General features: G+C 26.6%; 1 protein-coding gene across 1 annotated transcript in view; it reads left to right on the top strand.

The window, feature by feature from the left end:
- Positions 1-1,451: 1,451 nt before the first annotated feature.
- Positions 1,452-19,082, top strand: part of LOC142239505 (uncharacterized) — a 95,249-nt gene continuing 77,618 nt past the window's right edge. The window contains exons 1-3 of the mRNA XM_075311296.1: positions 1,452-2,016; positions 10,923-11,261; positions 14,034-14,485. Coding sequence (XP_075167411.1) covers positions 1,452-2,016; positions 10,923-11,261; positions 14,034-14,485 — 1,356 coding nt within the window. The remainder of the gene's footprint in view (positions 2,017-10,922; positions 11,262-14,033; positions 14,486-19,082) is intronic.

Here is a 19,082-nt window from a genome sequence, read left to right as displayed (position 1 = left end):
CAGAACTATAATCTTGATCTAAATAACAACGCTGCAAATTACTGTGCTTAAATGTCATAAGATGTTTTTTTTTTTTAATTTATTTCTAGACCATAACTTTAAGTATGTTAATGTTACCCAATTGTTGCTTGAAAATGTTCACAAATTGAATCTCAGCCACTTTTTCCCAACTAACAAGCCCAGAAACCAACAAGAACACATTTCTGCTTAAATAATCCACATCTCTAGAAATGTTAACCCACTTTCTTGTTAGGCCGTACATATGACATTATGTTTAACATACTTTTTGTTTATAATTCTTTGCAGGCTGTCACTGGAGCAATAATCATACAACGGCAACAAGAGATTGTCGTCGGCAACTACAATACTAAAGTGGCATATAAGGACATTTAAGTATGAGCCAGAAGCAGCAGCAGAAACAGTCGCAGCAAAAGTAAAAAGCCAGTCATAGTAGCATCAACCAAAAGTGAACAACGGCAACATTATGGCCATAGACTTAACAATGCAATTTGAAAATGGCATTACGGATAATAGCAACAGCATCACTGGCTAACAGCTAACAAACAAGTGAAGCGCAAGCCTTTTTGGGAGAGACCATAAAATGACAAATATTAGACGACATGATTTAAGAGTCTAGTAGAACAACAACTATAACAACATCAAGAATAGCTACGTAAAACATCAGCAGCAACAACAATTTAAGAGGCTTAAATTGTAAAAGAAAGCCTGTGTGCGTATGTGTGTGTGTGTGCAACCTTCATACAAGCATACCAACGTGATTGAGGAGACCAAAGATTGGGGTTACTCAAACTGCATTCTCTTTAGCTATCTCGCACATGCACTCATATATACGATCTCTAGGCAATAAAGGCAAATCTTACAAACAAGGAGAGAGAGAGCTTAGTTTGTTAGAAATATCAAACTAGAGTTTTATATAAAGAAATTTATAAAGATGGTAGGCGTCATGATATAAAAGTCGAGTAGAAAACAACAACATCAATAGTAACTACAAACAAAAGCAACCACAACAATTGAAGAGGCTTAAATTGTAAAAGAAAGTCTGTATATGTGCAAGCTTCATGCAAGCATACCAATTTGAAAAGGTTACTCAAACTCATTACTCTCCAGCTCTCTCACACATAAACTCACATATTTGATTTCTTCGCTTTAAAGGAGAATTTAGCAAACAAAGAGAGTGAGAAGGAGAGAGCTTATTATGTTAGAATTAACTAACTAGGATTTAAAATAACGTTTATTTAAAAGCGTTTTGATTTTATTTATGACAGAAAATAAATATTTTTTTGTGTTGTTGCTATAAATTGCCCCCCCCCCCCCACTAAACGTTAGATAAATCCTGGCTAAATGTCTATTGTTGGTATTGATGAAAGCAAGGACAACAAACAACCATCAATGAGTGAAATATTTTCGATATTGTTCACTTGCTATTTACAATGTCGGACGTTGAAAAGGCGATTTCCGGCTTAATAGAGGATGAAGATTTAATGCAACAACAAATCCAACATCAACACCAGCAACAGCAACAACAACATCAGTCAATACTTATAAATAAAAGTTTAGCGAATAGCTATAATACAAAAAGCTTAAGCGGAAACAATTTAATACAGCAACAACAACAACAACAAAAACAATCAACATTATCACAACATCAACAACTGCAATATCATCATCGTCAGAAACAGAAACAACAGAAGCATAAACAAAAAACTCAACCCCACCACCGGCAGCAGCAGCAGCAGCAAAAACACCATTACATAACCGATACCAAATACACTAAAGTTTGCCATAACGGTTGCAGAACTTCTAACCTTAACAATTGTTTGAGTCGTGCCCTCAAACTTCTATTTTCCACACCTGGTCTGGTTGTTATGGTTATTGGTTATACGATAATGGGTGCCTTGGTATTTCCTTTATTAGAAGCTCCACAGGATATTAGCAAATCCGCCATTATAGCCAAATCACGAGAGGAATGTCTAAAGGAGTTGTGGATAATAACAGGTAAGCCTTTATAGTTGCCAATGTGGTATGGTGTGTTGGTATGGTATGGTAATTTTAGAGGGTTTTGAGTCATAATAACAAAAAACCAAGAGTTCTTGCATTTTTTTTTTTTTGCCTATTTGTTTATGCAAACTACCCGAGGCTCTAATAGAAAGGATAAGGAAACGGAAACATCAACACCGGTGATCACTTTTCAACACCAATAAACACTTAGTTAATATGGAAAAAATGGTATCAACTGTGTGAAAAATAAGAATTTAGCAAAAAAAATTAACAAACATAAGAAGTTGGCTTGTTTTATTGCGAATATTAACTTAGTGTTAGCTGAGGAAGAGAAAAAGAAAATTATGCTTTTGTAAACATAATTTATGATAGGAATTTATATTAAACAGAAGACACATTTACTGAGATGAAAATACAATTTTGAAAAAAAATTTTTATGGAAATAAAATTTGGACAAAATTTTCTATAGAAATAAAATTATAGAAATAAAATTATGACAAAAATTTTTATAGAAATAAAATTAAAAAAAAAATTTATAGAAATAAAATTTTGAGATAATTTTTATAGAAATAAAATTTTGAGAAAATTTTCTATAAAAATATAATTTCGACAAAATTTCTATAGAAATAAAATTAAAAAAAATAATTCTATAGGAATAAAATTGTGACAAAATTTTGACAAAATTTTCTTTGGAAATAAAATTTTGACAAAATTTTCTAAAGAAATAAACTTTTAAAAAAATTTTCTATAGAAATAAAATCTTACTAAATTTTAAGATAGAAGTCAAAATTTTGCCAAAATTTTCTACATAAATAAAATTGTGATAAAATTTTCTCTAGAATTAAAATTTTAACAAAATTTTCCATAGAAATAAAATTTTAACAAAATTTTGTATAGAAATAAAATTTTAACAAAATTTTGTAAAGAAATAAAATTTTGACCAAATTTTCTATAGAAATAAAATGTGACAAAATTTTCTATAGAAATAAAATTGTTGACAACATTTTCTATAAAAATATAATTTGGACAAAATTTCTTTAGAAATAAAATTTTGACAAAATTTTCTATCGAAATACTTGTTTGAGAAAATTTTTTAAAGAAATAAAGTTTTAGCAGAATTTTCTATGGGAATAAAATTTTCATTTGTTTTGTTTTGTTATTGTTGGTTTTGTTCTTTAAGCTTTGTTGTTATTTTTTTTATTGCAGCTTAAAACCATACATTGACTAAGCTACAAGTGTAGCTTAACCAACAGAGGAAAATAATGTTTGTCAAATTTATTTGGGCAAAGCCCTAAAATAAAATAAAATAAAATTTTAATAAAATTTTTAAGGAAAATAAAATTTTGACAAAATTGTTTATAGAAATGAAAATTTGACAAAATTCTCTATTAAAATAAAAATTTGACGAAATTTTCTATAAAAATAAAATTTTGACACAACTTTCTATAGAAATAAAATTTGGACAACATTTCCTAAAGAAATAAAATTAACAAAAAAAAATCTATAAAAATAAAATTTTGACAAATTTTTCGTTAGAAATAAAATTTTGGCAAAATTGTCTATAGAAATAGAACTGTGACAACATTAGAAATAAAATTTTGAAAAATTTTTCTTTAGATATAAAATTTTGATAAAATATTCTAAAGAAATATAATCTTACTAAATTTCAAGAAAGAAGTCAAATTTTGCCAAAATTTTCTATAGAAATAAAACTTTAAAAAAATTTTGTATAGAAATAAAATTTTGACAAAATATTCTATAGAAATAAAAATTAGACAAAAGTTTCTATAGGAATAATTTGTTTTTTTTTAATTCTCTATAGGAATACAATTTTTATAAAATTTTCTATAGAAATAAAATTTTAGCAGAATTTTCTACCGAAATAAAATTTTAATAAAATTTTAAAAAAATTCTCTATAAAAATAAAATTTTGACGAAATTTTTTATAAAATAAAATTTTGACACAACTTTCTATAGAAATAAAATTTGGACAACATTTCCTAAAGAAATAAAATTAAAAAATAAATCCTATAAAATTAAAATTTTGACAAATTTTTCTTTAGAAATAAAATTTTGGCAAAATTGTCTATAGAAATAGAATTTTGACAACATTAGAAATAAAATTTTGACAAATTTTTCTTTAGAAATAAAATTTTGATAAAATATTATATAGAAATAAAAATTTGACAAAATTTTCTATGGGAATTAATTTTTCTTTTTAAATGTTTCTATAGGAATACAATTTTTATAAAATTTTCTATAGAAATAAAATTTTAGCAGAATTTTCTATGGAAATAAATTTTTAATAAAATTTTTTAGGGAAAATAAAATCTTGACAAAATTATCTATAGAAATAAAAGTTTGGAAAAATTCTCTTTAAAAATAAAATTTTGACAAAATTTTCTATAAAAATTAAATTTAGACAAAATTTTCTATAGAAATAAAATTTTGACAAAATATTCTATAGAAATAAAGTTTTGACAAAATTTTCCATAGAAATAAAATTTTGACAAAATTTTCCATAGAAATAAAATTTTCTATCGAAATACATTTTTGAGAAAATTTCCTATAGAAATAAAATTACAAGTGTAGCTTAACCAATAGAAGAAAAGTATGCTTGTGAATTTTATTTGGGCAAAGCCCTATAGACTGCAAGATGGTTGGATGTACAGCTGTTTCGGAATTACCACATTCCTCATCAGCATCCTCTACTTGCAGCAAAACTATCAACCAATTATCAGAATAAATTCGGGTAATTCACTCAACCCAAAGTGAACTACACTTGAACCTCTCGGTAATTCCGAAACAGCTGTACATCCAACCATCTTGCAGTCTATAGGGCTTTGCCCAAATAAATTTGAAAATGATACTTATCCTCTGTTGGTTAAGCTACACTTGTAGTTTATTCAATGCATGGCTTTAAGCTGAGATCAAAAACAACAATAACGATTGAAGAGAAGCCAACAATAAAAAACAAAATGAATGAAATAAAATTTTGACAAAATAAAAATAAAATTTTGACAAAATTTTCTATAGAAATAAAAGTTTGACACAATTTCCTATAGAAATAAAATTTTTACCAAATTTTCCATAGGAATAAAATTTTCTATAGAAATAAAATTTTGACAATATTTTCTATCGAAATACATTTTTGCGAAAATTTTCAAAGAAATAAAGTTTTGACAAAATTTTCTATAGAAATAAAATTTTGACAAAATTTTCTATAGAAATAAAATTATGACTAAAATTTTTATAGAAATAAAATGTTTAAAAAAGAAATTTATGGAAATTAAATTTTGAGATAATTTTTATAAAAATAACATTTTGAGAATATTTTCTATAAAAATATAATTTCGACAAAATTTATATAGAAATAAAATTAAAATAAAAAAAAATATTCTATAGAAATAAAATTTTGACAAAATTTTCTTTCGAAATACATTTTTGATTACATTTTCTATAGAAATAAAATTTTGACAAAATTTTCTATGGAAATAAAATTTTGACAACATTTTCTACAGAAGTAAAATTTTATATAATTTTCTATAGAAATAAAAGTTTGACACAATTTCCTATAGAAATAAAGTTTTGACACAATTTTCTATAGAAATAAAACTTTGACAAAATTTTCCATAGAAATAAAATTTTGACAAAATTTTCTGTAGAAATAAAATTTTGAGAAAATTTTCTAAAGAAATAAAGTTTTCACAAAATTTTCTATAGAAATAAAATTTTGAAAAAATTTTCTATAGAAATAAAATCTTTCATATATATTACGCCCAATGTACACTCATATGACCACAGGCGCCATAGTTTTACTCCAATTTATTTTACTAACAGCGTCCCAGGGCATTGGCAGGTTTTAGTTTTAAGTCTAGAGATTTTGTACAAGTTTTAAAAAAATTTATTCAAATGGGTTCAGATTCAGAAAATATGTATGTATACATCCTAAAGTGTATCCATATAGCGGATCTCGTCCAACTTTGTATTTTTCTCCATTATTTTCCATTTAAAATCGCAAAAAATATAGCTTAGTACATGAGCTATGGATATTTCCAGTTATTGAAATTTTTCCATTAAATTTTAATTAATCTCCCTCAAAAAATTCCACAAACCCTCAAATAGATATGCACATAGTATTTCTTTACACATTCAGACCCATCCAAAAAACCTCATTCAGTTTCCTTAGTAGCAAAAAAATGCCGTGTAACTATCACCAGACTTACTGGTAGATGTACAAGGGAAATATTTCCATAGCCCAGTTGTGTAGTCATCATTATCGTTGTCATTGTCGTCGACCTTTTCGTTCTTACCAGTTGCTTGGTGACACTGTTCGGGGGAGGGAGGATTTACCCTTTCGTGTCATGTTTTACAAATGTTAAGTGCATTTGGATGTCCCTAGGAGAGCGACCCTACATTATGAAGAATAAAACAAAAAGAACGAGCATGCTTACCTGCATTTGTCGTCTACTGCTTGCCTTCCTGACGACAGTAACGCCTTTCTTCCTTGCTTCCGGTTGCCGAATGCGATTGCACAAAAAAATGGGAAGAGGAAATGCCATCTTTTTGCAGCGACCAACGTTGTTGTTGAGAGTGCTTGAATAATTATACAATTTTCATTTTAATTTAAACCAAAAGTTTCTTTCTTATTGCACTTCATTTCTGGACTTTTCATTACACATGGGTAAAATTGTAGACAATTAAATGTTGAAAATCTTTGCAAGTACTACGAACCATAGGAGTGTTATACGAAGTGAAGAAAAACCCCATGCTATTGTTTTTGATGGTTTTGGCAAATTACTGTAATTTAATAACCACCAGGATTTTATTGTCAAATGGAGACAGAGAGTGAGAGAGAGCGAGAAAGGAAATAAATGCAATTTAAAGAAAACTGTACCAAAAGTATTTTAAACAATCTGAGTTATGGTGATATTTGTGGCACTTTTGATAAATTCATCTCCCGATTGTTTCCATCCACTTCACTGACTGACCTAGATGGATTGCTGATAGTTTGGCCAATATATAACAAGTCAATAGATGCAATATAAAATTAAGGGAACCTGTTTTTGATATATACAAGGATTCTATTCCCTGAAATTTTTCAAAAAAACGCCGGGTACACTAGTGCTGGCAATCATTATATTACATTATATAGCGTTATAGGTCTAACCGCTGCCATGTAAGGACAAAGCTTAAATTTTATTTCCATCCCGTTTGGCTTTCCTCGATCTTGTTTTAATTTGTAGTTAAAGTCAAACTTCCTGTCTAATACAACTTCCAGTTAGATTAAATGACATTTGTTTATTTTTATAACACATTTTGTTTTTTTATCTTTACAATTTTTACCCATCATCGCCCGATGCCAGCGATCTGGGAGTCTCTCTGTAAGGTGTCTCGATTTTGTATTTGGAAATTTTCATTTTCTAAGTAGAAATCGAAATTTATAAATACAAAAAGTTAAATACGATTTTCAACTTTTGTAGCACAGTTGCCACTCCAGCCAAAATTAATCTACCAAATTTTGGTAGATTATTTTATTTCTATCCAAAAAATTTCCTCAAATTTTTATTTCTATAGAAAATGTTCCCAATATTTTAGTTCCATAGAAAATTTTATTTCTAAAGAAATTTTCTAAAACTTTTATTTCTATTGAAAATTGTCCTAAAATATTATTTATTTAGAAAATTTTGCCAAAATTTTATTTCTATAGTAAATTTTATCAAAATTTAATTTCTATAGAAAATTTTGTCAATATTTTATTTCTATAGAACATTTTGTCAAAATTTTATTTCTATAGAAAATTTTGTCAACATTTTATTTCTATAGAAAATGTTGTCAAAATTATATTTTTATAGAAAACTTTGTCAAAATTTTATTTCTATAGAAAATTTTGTCAAAATTTTATTTCTATAGAAAATTTTGTCAAAATTTTATTTCTGAAGAAAGTTTTGTCAAAATTTTATTTCTATAGAAAATTTTATCAACATTTTATTGATATGAAAAATTTTGTCAAAATTTTATTTCTATAGAAAATTTGTTAACATTTTATTTCTATAGTAAATTATGTCAAAATTTTATTTTTATAGAAAATTTTATCAAAATTTCATTTCTATAGAAAATTTTATCAAAATTTTATTGATATGGAAAATTTTGTCAATATTTACTTTCTATAGAAAATTTTGTCAAAACTTTATTTCTATAGAAAATATTATCAAAATTTAATTTCTATAGAAAATCTTGTCAATATTTAATTTCTATAGAAAATTTTGTAAAAATTTTATTTCTAAAGAAAATTTTATCAAAATTTTATTTCTATAGAAAATTTTGTCAAAATTTTATTTCTATAGAAAATTTTGTCAAAATTTTATTTATATAGAAAATTTTGTCAAAATTTTATTTCTATAGAAAATTTTGTCAAAATTTTATTTCTATAGAAAGTTTTGTCAAAATTTTATTTCTATAGAAAATTTTATCAACATTTTATTGATATGAAAAATTTTGCCAAAATTTTATTTCTATAGAAAATTTTGTCAAAATTTTATTTCTATAGAAAATTTTGTCAAAATTTTATTTCTATAGAAAATTTTGTTAATATTTTATTTCTACAGAAATTCTGTCAAAATTTTATCTCTATAGAAAATTTTGTCAAAATTTTATTTCTATAGAAAATTTTGTCAAAATTTTATTTCTATAGAAAATTTTGTCAATATTTTATTTTTATAAAAATTTTTCTCAAAATTTTATTTCTATAGAAAATTTTGTTAACATTTTAGTGATATGGAAATTTTGTTAAAATTTTATTTCTAAAGAAAATTTTATCAAAATTTAATTTCTATAGAAAATTTTGTCAATATTTAATTTTTATAGAAAATGTTTCCAAAATTTTATTTATATACAATATGTAGTCAAAATTTTATTTCTATAGAATATTTTGTCAAAATTTTATTTCTATAAAAAAAATTCCCCAATATTTTTATAGAAAATTTTCTCAAAATTTTATTTTTATGTAAAATGTTGTCAAATTTGTTATTTCAATAGAAAATTTTCTCAAATTTTTATTTCTCTAGAAAATTTTGTCAAAATTTGATTTCTATGGAAAATTTGTCAATATTGTCAAAGTTTCACTCCTATAGAATTCTCTCAAAATTTTATTTCTCTAGAAAATGTTATCAAAATTTTATTTGTACCGAAAATTATGTACAAATTTTATATCTATGGAAAATTTTTTCAAAATTTTATTTCTATACGAAATTTTCTCAACATTTTATTTCTATAGAAAATTTTCTTAAAATGTTATTTCTATACAAAACGTTTCTATAGAACTTGTCTCAAATTTTATTTCTATAAAAAATTTTGTCCAAATTTTATTTCTAAAGAAATTTTTCAAAATTTTATTTTTCTATAGAAAATTTTCTTTAAATTTTATTTCTATACAAAACGTTTCTATAGAACTTGTCTCAAATTTTATTTCTAAAGAAATTTTTCAAAATTTTATTTCTATAGAAATTTTTCTCCAAATTGTATTTAGTGTCAATAATAAATTATAAATTTCCTTAAACTCAATTCAAATATTGCTACAATTCAATTTTTATAGAGAATTTTGTTAACATTTTATTTCTATAGAAAATGTTGTCAAAATTTTATTTCTATAACACTTTTGTCAATTTTTTTTCTATAGAACTTGTCTCAAATATTAATTCTATAAAAAATTTTGTCCAGATTTTATTTCTAAAGAAGTTTTTCAAAATCTTATTTCTATAGAAAATGTTGTCCAAATTTTATTTCTATAGAAAATGCTGTCAAAATTTGTATAGAAAATTTTGTCAAAAATTTATTTCCATTGAATTTTTTGTCAAAATTTTGTTTCTAGAGAAAATTTTGTCAAAATTAGATTTCTATGGAAATTTTTTGTCAAAACTCGGTTTTTATAGAAAATGTCAAAATTTGGAAATCTACCAAATTTTATTTCTATAGAAAATGTTGTCAAATTCCTTTTTCTAAGGAAAATATAGTCAAAATTTGATTTATATGGGAAATTTTGTAAAAATTTGATTTCTATGATAAATTTCGTCAAAATTTTTATAGAAAATGTCAAAATTTCATTCCTATAGACATCTTTAAAAATTTTATTTCTCTAGATAATTTTGTCAAAATTTTATTTTATGGAAAATTTTGTTAAAATTTTATTTCTATAGAAAATGTTGTCAAACTTTTATTTCTATAACACTTTTGTCAAAATTATTTTTCTATAGAACTTGTCTCAAAATTTTATTTCTGTTTAAATATTGTCCAAATTTTATTTCTATAAAAAATTTTGTTCAAATTTTATTTCTAAAGAAATTTTTCAAAATTTTATTTCTATAGAAAATTTTCCCCAAATTGTATTTAGTGTCAATGGTAAATTATACATTTCCTTGAACTCAATTCAAATATTGCTACAATTCAAATAAAAACCGCCTTTACGTCGGTTCATAGACACTTTTCAATTTATTTCCCTAATAAATTTAATTGACTCTCCATGGCAAAAAGGGTTTTGTGGTCATTTTGATCTTTACATTTTTGTCTTTCATAATTTCCAATTACATTCTCTGCAACATTCATTAGCATTCTCCAACCTAATTAGAAGACTATTAGTTGAAATTTTCTCCAAAAAGCACAAACAAAAAAAATCCCTTAAATATCTCTTACATCAAACATTAAGACCAACTGGTACATGAAAAACTCAAAAATCAAAAACTCAAAGGTTACCATGCCATCATCCAATACAGAAAGGAAAATCAAGACTCCAAAAAAAAAAAAACACAAAAATTCACTTGAACTTACAAAAAAAAAATGAAATTGTATTCCATGTCAGTGTTGTTATCTCTATCATGATTTTTCTCTTCTGCTTGGATATTTTTCAGAGAAATTGAATGTCCTCTATGAACGTAACTGGACAATGCTGGTCCATGAACAATTGAGACGTTTCGAGGGTACGATAGTGGCAGCCACACGTAATGTGGCCCAACAAACTGCCAATTCAGCTGGCTCAACAGCATCCTCATCATCGGCAGCTGGCATGGGAGGCGGTAGTGGAAATACGGGTAGCTCTGGTGGCCTGGCCCATGATGCATCAGCGACAACAACGGCTCTGGGTCGTTTTGGTGGCAGTGGCAATTTTATTGAAAGCAACGATTTCACCGCAACACGATGGTCTTTCAGTGAGGCATTGCTATACTCAGTAACTGTGATAACAACTATTGGTGCGTATAAACTTAAAAACAGAAAAAACATATCAAGAGAGAGAGAGAGAGAGGGAGAGAGAGAAACTCCACAATTTTCTCCCACAAATCGAAAAAACAAAATAGGTATTTAATGTTTTTATGGTTGACTGAGTACTTTTTGCAGTAGAGCTTTTGCGGTGGAATTTTTTGTTTGGTATTTTAAGCTAATTAAATTTTTGATTTAATTCTTGAATTTCCATAGGAGGTTTGTGAAAGTCTTTTTTAAAAGGGATTTTTAATAAAGCAAAACTTGAATTATAAAAATCTAAGTGGAGCTATCAAAAAAAAAAAAAAAAACAATACAAAATATCGCCAACATACTCATACAAAAAAAAAATAAAGCCAAAATGTTTTTAACTAAAAATTTTAATGTATTTGGTAAAATATATTAAATTAAAATTGTTGTTAATTTAATTGAGTATTTAATGAAAATATAAATCAATCGCAATTGATTTTATAATTTTCTAACATTGTCTTTTGTGGTATTATAATAAACTGAATAGTCCACAGTGAATAGTGAGTCACAAATATCCGGCTAACCTTAACAAGAGAGAGAGGAACCCCACAATTTTCTCCCGAAAAAACAAAATAGGTATTTAATGTTTTTCGGTTGACTGCGTACTTTTTATAGTAGAGCTTTTGCGGTGGGCAGTGTTGCCAGTATTTTTCTGGGTCTTGTCCCCAAATTATGATGTTTTCGCCCATAAAAATCCCCAATTTAAACTTAAATTCCTCATAAAAATCCCCAATAAATTTTTGACAAGTTTTTTTTTTTTGAAAAAAAAAATAAAGCAAAAGGCTCTGTTGTAATCAGTAATAATTTAAAAATTACAATTTTGTCAAATCCACCAAGCTGGAATAAGATAAAGATTTCGAACCACAATGCCAAGAGAGTGGTGATCTTCTTCCAAATGCTGGAGGTATGAAAATTGTCACCTTTATTTATGAACGAAAATCTAATTCTAAATCTTCAATTAGTAAAGTTAGGTGGTAGACACGTTGCCAAAGTTGGTAGAATTTTACCAGAAATGGTAGATTTTTTTATTGTTTGGTAGATTGATAAAACTGTTGATGATTTAGAAATAATTTTCTATAGAAATAAAATTTTGACAAAATTTTCTATTGAAATAAAATTTTGACAACATTTTCTATACAGATATATAAAATTTTGACAAAATGTTCTAAAAAAAATTCTATAAAAATTCTATATAGAAATAACATTTTGAGAAAATTTTCTATAGAAATAACATTTTGAGAAAATTTTCTATAGAAATAAAATTTTGTAAAAATTTACTATTTAGAAAAAAATGGAAAAAACAATTTTGAAATAATTTTCTATACAGAAATAAAATTTTGTCAAAATTTTCTATGGAAATAGAATTTTGGCAAAATTTTCTATAGAAATAAAATTTCAACAAAATTTTCTATAGAAAAAAATTTTGACAAAATTACCAATAGAAAAAATGGACAAAATTTTCTATAGAAATAAAATGTTAATAAAATTTTCTATAGAAATAAAATTTTGACAAAATTTTCCATATGAAAAAAAAATCCCCACAAAAATCCCCAAATTTATGGAAATTCCCCACCAAATCCCCAAGGCCCCAACTCAGAAATTTCGTCCCCATTCACGAAAAAATATCCCCGATTTGGGGAAAAATCCCCAATACTGGCAACACTGGCGGTGGGACTTTTTATTTCGTATCTTAAGCTAATTAAATTTTTGATCTAATTCTCGAATTTCCATAGCTATAGGAGGTTTGTGAAAGTCTTTTTTAAAAGGAATTTCTAAAAAAAGGAAAACTAATATTTGTTAAAAATCTAAATAATGCTATCAAAATTAGTACCATTCAGTGGTCCAAAAAAAGAAAATATAGCCAACATACCCATTCAGAAAAAAATAATTCCAAACTGTTTTTAGCTTAATTTATAATATTTTTGGAAAAATATATTCAATTAAAAATTTTATTAATTTAATTAAAATATAAATCAATCGCAAATGATTTAATAATTTTCTATCATTGTTTTGTGTGGTATCATAATGAACTGAATAGTCTAAGTGAGTCTGCCACTATACTCATCTAACCTCTCATTGGCTTCAACCGAATGCTTTGCTCTCACTCTCGTTCTATGAATGCATTTGCAATGGCTCACAAACTGTTTTCTCTGTGCTAGCATACCACTCACATCCAAACTAACGTAACAGCTATAACTTTTGGGAATATTTTTGGAATTTTTTTTAATTTCTCGGCTAGATCACATGATCAAATTGAAAAAAAAAAAAAATATAAGCCGATATGGTATTTTAAGAAAAATTTTAAAATTTAACTTTAATATATATACCATAAATTTATATGAGCTATTTAAGAATCCTACGAATTCGTCTCATATACATTGTTTGCAGTCAGTGTATATGTGTTTCGTCTTACACCCCTATGAAATTATGTTTCCTATCCCTTTTGTATGACGTTTGCGATTAAGATCACAATGCCCTGTATTTCGATTACTTTATAGCCTGAAACCGTAAGTTTATTTCCAAATAAGAACATCGGCAACCGTCAACAAGAATATAGTGGGCCTTAGGCCAGAAATGAAAACTAGAACATTTACTTCACACTTATCTTTTAATTTTGCTTTCACTTCCCCCTGAATCTCTCACATCTTCCTCTACCAACTTTCTGATAATAATATTGTATTACTGCTTTCGCCTATAAATCTCCCTCCATTTTTCTTTTCGTAAACGATTTCCAGGTCATGGAAGTTTAACACCACGTACCACAGGCGGAAAAATCGCTACAATTCTCTATGCTTTAATTGGGGTACCTCTAATGTTGATGTGTCTCTCAAGTCTAGGAGCCATTTTGGCCGAGGCATTGCAATGTACCTATGCTCGCCTATGTTGCCGATGGCCTCAATATGGCCTCCATGATGGTAGCAACAGAAAGGGTGGTAAAATGAATACAAACGGAACTATCAGTGATGAGAATCAAGGAGGTGATGTTTATGATGATGACGATGATGATGATGATGTAGATCTTGATGCTGATGGATTGAGGCAGAAACCACAGCAGAAACGTCAACACAGACGTCTGGCCCGCAAGGAAACACTTGGTGGCAATGATGGTAATGGCAGTGGTGGTACTGTCATCATTGGTGTAAATCCTCTTCATGATTGTGACTATCAGGATCACCATAAACATGGGGTAAGTTTTTGGTTTGTAATTTAATTTGAGAGTATTATTTTTTTGTAGGCGACATATTAAGAAAAAGTTTTCCCCATTTTTATTTTGGGCTCGTCTTTGGCTAGTAAGCCAACAGTATATTTTTATCTCTCCAAAATATATTTTTTTGGTGTGTTTGCTTTAAGTGATGATGGATATGTGCAAAAAGGGTTAAGGCGATACATCCGACAAAGGGACGAAATAAATTTTTAAAAGATATGCTATAACTAAGTTTTATAAATAAAATTAAAATATCTTGTGGAAAAGAAACTTGTACATCTTTATGTAAAAACCAGTAAGAAAAGTCTAAAGTCGGGCGGGGCCGACTATATTATACCCTGCACCACTTTGTAGATCTAAATTTTCGATACCATATCACATCCGTCAAATGTGTTGGGGGCTATATATAAAGGTTTGTCCCAAATACATACATTTAAAAATCACTCGATCTGGAAAAATTTGATAGACTTCTACAAAATCTATAGACTCAAAATTTAAGTCGGCTAATGCACTAGGGTGGAACACAATGTTAGTAAAAAAATATGGGAAACGTTTAAATCTGAAGCAATTTTAAGGAAACTTCGAAAAAGTTTATTTATGATTTATCGCTCGATATATATGTATTAGAAGTTTAGGAAAATTAGAGTCATTTTTACAACTTTTCGACTAAGCAGTGGCGATTTTACAAGGAAAATGTTAGTATTTTGACCATTTTTGTCGAAATCAGAAAAACATATATATGGGAGCTATATCTAAATCTGAACCGATTTCAACCAAATTTGGCACGCATGCTAATTCTACTCCCTGTGCAAAATTTCAACTAAATCGGAGTTAAAAATTGGCCTCTGTGGTCATATGAGTGTAAATCGGGCGAAAGCTTTATATGGGAGATATATCCAAATCTGAACCGATTTCAAGGAAATTTGGCACGCATAGTTACAACGCAAATTCTACTCCCTATGCAAAATTTCAACTAAATCGGAGCAAAAAATTGGCCTCTGTGGGCAAGTGAGTGTAAATCGGGCCAAAGCTATATATTGGAGCTATATCTAAATCTGAACCGATTTTGTTGATATTTTGCAAGTTTTTCGAGACTCATAAAATATTCGTATATACGGAATTTGAGGAAGATCGGTTGATATACACGCCAATTATGACCAGATCGGTGAAAAATATATATGGCAGCTATATCTAAATCTGAATCGATTTTTTCCAAAATCAATAGGGATCGTCTTTGAGCCGAAACAGGACCCTATACCAAATTTTAGGACAATCGGACTAAAACTGCGAGCTGTACTTTGCACACAAAAATACATCAACAGACAGACAGACAGACGGACAGACAGACAGACGGACATCGCTAAATCGACTCAGAATTTAATTCTAAGCCGATCCGTATACTAAAAGGTTGGTCTATGATTACTCCTTCTTGGCGTTACATACAAATGCACAAACTTATTATACCCTGTACCACAGTAGTGGTGAAGGGTATAAATATTAAAATATAAAATAATAATAAATTTTTTTTTAAATATAACAAATCGTACAATATAGAATTTGTTTACCTCAAACAAAGTTAATATGGCCATATTGGTAAAAATTTGGAATTTTCCAAAATTATTTTAAATTCAATAGAATTTGAGCCTAACTATAAGAAAACAAGTTATTCCGCGTCAGTTCAGGATAGAATTCAAATTAGGACCAAAACAAAATCTTTGGATAGACGAAGGTCATTCAAGCATATATTTATTTATTTTATTTAAAAATTTTACAATGAATTATTTAAATAAAATTTTATCTACAACTCGATCGAATTTTTTTTATCTTAAAAAATATACGTTCCCAGCAAAAATACCGAAGCCAAAAAAAAATGTTCCATAGAATCAAAATTTTAACAAAATTTTCTATAGAAATAATATTTTGACAAAATTTTCCATACAAATAAAATTTTAACAAAATTGTCCATAAAAATAAAATGTTGACAAAACGTTCTATAGAAATGAAATTTTGCAAAAATTTTCTAGACTTTCTAAACTTTTGCAAAAATTTTCTAGCAGAATAAAATTTTGCAAAAAATTTCTACAGAAATACAATTTTCCAAACATTTTATAGAGAAATAAAATTTTTGAAAAATATTCTATAAATTTTGACAAACTTTTCTAGAGAAATAATATTTTGACAAAAATTTCGATAGAAATAAAATTGTAAAAAAATTTTCACAATTTTTTTTTTTTTTATAGAAATAAAATGTTGACAAAATTTTCTATAAAACTAAATAGAATAGAATAAAATTTTCAATGGAAATAATTTTTGCAAAAATTTTCTACAGAAATAAAGTTTAGCAAAAATTTTCTATAGAAATAAAATTTTGACAACATTTTCTACTGAAATAAAATTCTGACAAAAATTTCTATAGACATAAAATTTTGCAAAACTTTTCTTTTAAATGAAAATTTGACAGTTTCTATAAAAATAAAATTTTTGACAAAATTTTCTATAGAAATAACATTTTGCAAAAACTTTCTATAGACAAAAAATTTTGCAAAAATTTTCTTGGAAATGAAAATTCGACCAAAAATTTCTATATATACCAAATGTCAACTGACTCGGATGAAATTTGCTCATCCCAGAGGCTTCAAAACCAAATCGCGGTATCGGTTTATATGGGGCCTATATATGATTATGGACTGATATGGATCACTTTTGGCATGGTTGTTAAAAATATCATATACCTCCACAACGTACCAAATTTCAACCAGATTGAATGAATGTTGCTTCTCCAAAAGGCACCGGAGGTCAAATCTGGGGATCGGTTTATATGGGGGTTATATATAATTATGGACTGATATGAACCAATTCCTGTATGATTGTTGGATACCATACAAACATCACGTACCAAATTTCAAACAAATCGAATGAATTTTGCTCTTCCAAGGGGATCTGGAGTTCAAATCTGGGGATCGGTTTATATGGGGGCTATATATAATTATGGACCGATTTCGACCAATTTTTGCATGGGTGTTTGAGGCCATATATTAACACCACGTACCAAATAGCAATTGAATCAGATGAATTTTGGTCTTCCAAGAGGCACCGGAGGTCAAATCTGGAGATCGGTTTATATGGGGGCTATATATAATTATGGACCAATGTGGACCAATTTTTGCATGGTCTTTAGAGACCATATACTAATACCATGTACCAAATTTCAGCCGGATCGGATGAAAGTGGACCGATATGTCCCATTTGCAATACCATCCGACCTACATCAATAGCAACTATTTGTGCCAAGTTTCAAGTCGATAGCTTGTTTCGTTCGGAAGTTAGGGTGATTTCAACAGACGGACGGACATGCTCAGATCGACTCAGAATTTCACCACTACCCAGAATATATATACTTTATGGGGTCTTAGAGCAATATTTCGATGTGTTACAAATTGTAAGAACATTTTCTAGAGAAAAAATTTTTACAAATTTTTTGATAGAAATAAAATTTTGACAAAATTTTCTATAAAACTAAATAAAATAAATTTTCGGAAAATTTTTCTATAGAAATAAAATTTTGCAAAACTTTTCTTGGAAATGGAAATTTGAAAAAAAATCTGTGGAAAAAAAATTTTGACAAAATTTTCTATAGATATAAAATTTTGCAAAAATTATCTTGGAAATGAAACTTCGACAAAAAATTTCTATAGAAACAAAATTTTCTTTAGAAATAAAATTTTTGACAAAATTTTCTATAATTATAAAATTTTTACGCAATTTTCTATAGAAATAAAATTTTGACAAAATTTTCTATAGAAATAAAATTTTGAAAAAATTTTCTATAGAAATAAAATGTTGATAAAATGTTCTATAGAAATAACATTTTGCAAAAATTTTCTATAGACATAAAATTTTGCAAAAATTTTCTTGAAAATGAAACTTCGACAAAAATTTTCTATAAAAACAAAATTTTCTTTAGAAATAAAATTTCTGACAAAATTTTCTATAAATATAAAATTTTTACGCAATTTTCTATAGAAATAAAATTTTGGCAAAATTTTCTATTGAAATAAAATTTTGACAAAATTTACTATAGAGATAAAATTTTAATAAAAATTTGACAAATTTTCTATAGAAATAATATTTTGACAAAATGATCTATAAAAATAAAATTTTAACAAAATTTATTATAGAAATAAAATTTTAACAAAATTTTCTATAAAAATAAAATTTTGAAAAAAATTCTATAGAAATAAAAGTTGGACATAATTTTTTATGGAAATAAAATTTTTGCAAACATTTTTTAAAGAAAAAAATTTTTAAAAAATTTCTATGGAAATAAATTTTGACAAAATTAAAAAAAAATTGAAAAATTTTGTTTAGAATTAAAATTATGACAAAATTTTCCATAGAAATAAAATTTTGACAAAATTGGCTATACAAATAAAATTTTGTTAAAAATCTCCATAGAAATAAAAATTTGAAAAAATTTTCTAGAAATAAAATTTTGACAACATTTTCTACAGAAATAAAATTTTGCAAAAATCTTCTGTAGCAATAAAATTTTCCAAAAATTTTCTATAGAAATAAAAGT

Source organism: Haematobia irritans, chromosome 5, assembly GCF_050003625.1.
Source record: "Haematobia irritans isolate KBUSLIRL chromosome 5, ASM5000362v1, whole genome shotgun sequence".
Taxonomy (NCBI): domain Eukaryota; kingdom Metazoa; phylum Arthropoda; class Insecta; order Diptera; family Muscidae; genus Haematobia; species Haematobia irritans.
This window is presented reverse-complemented; position numbering and strand designations above follow the sequence as displayed.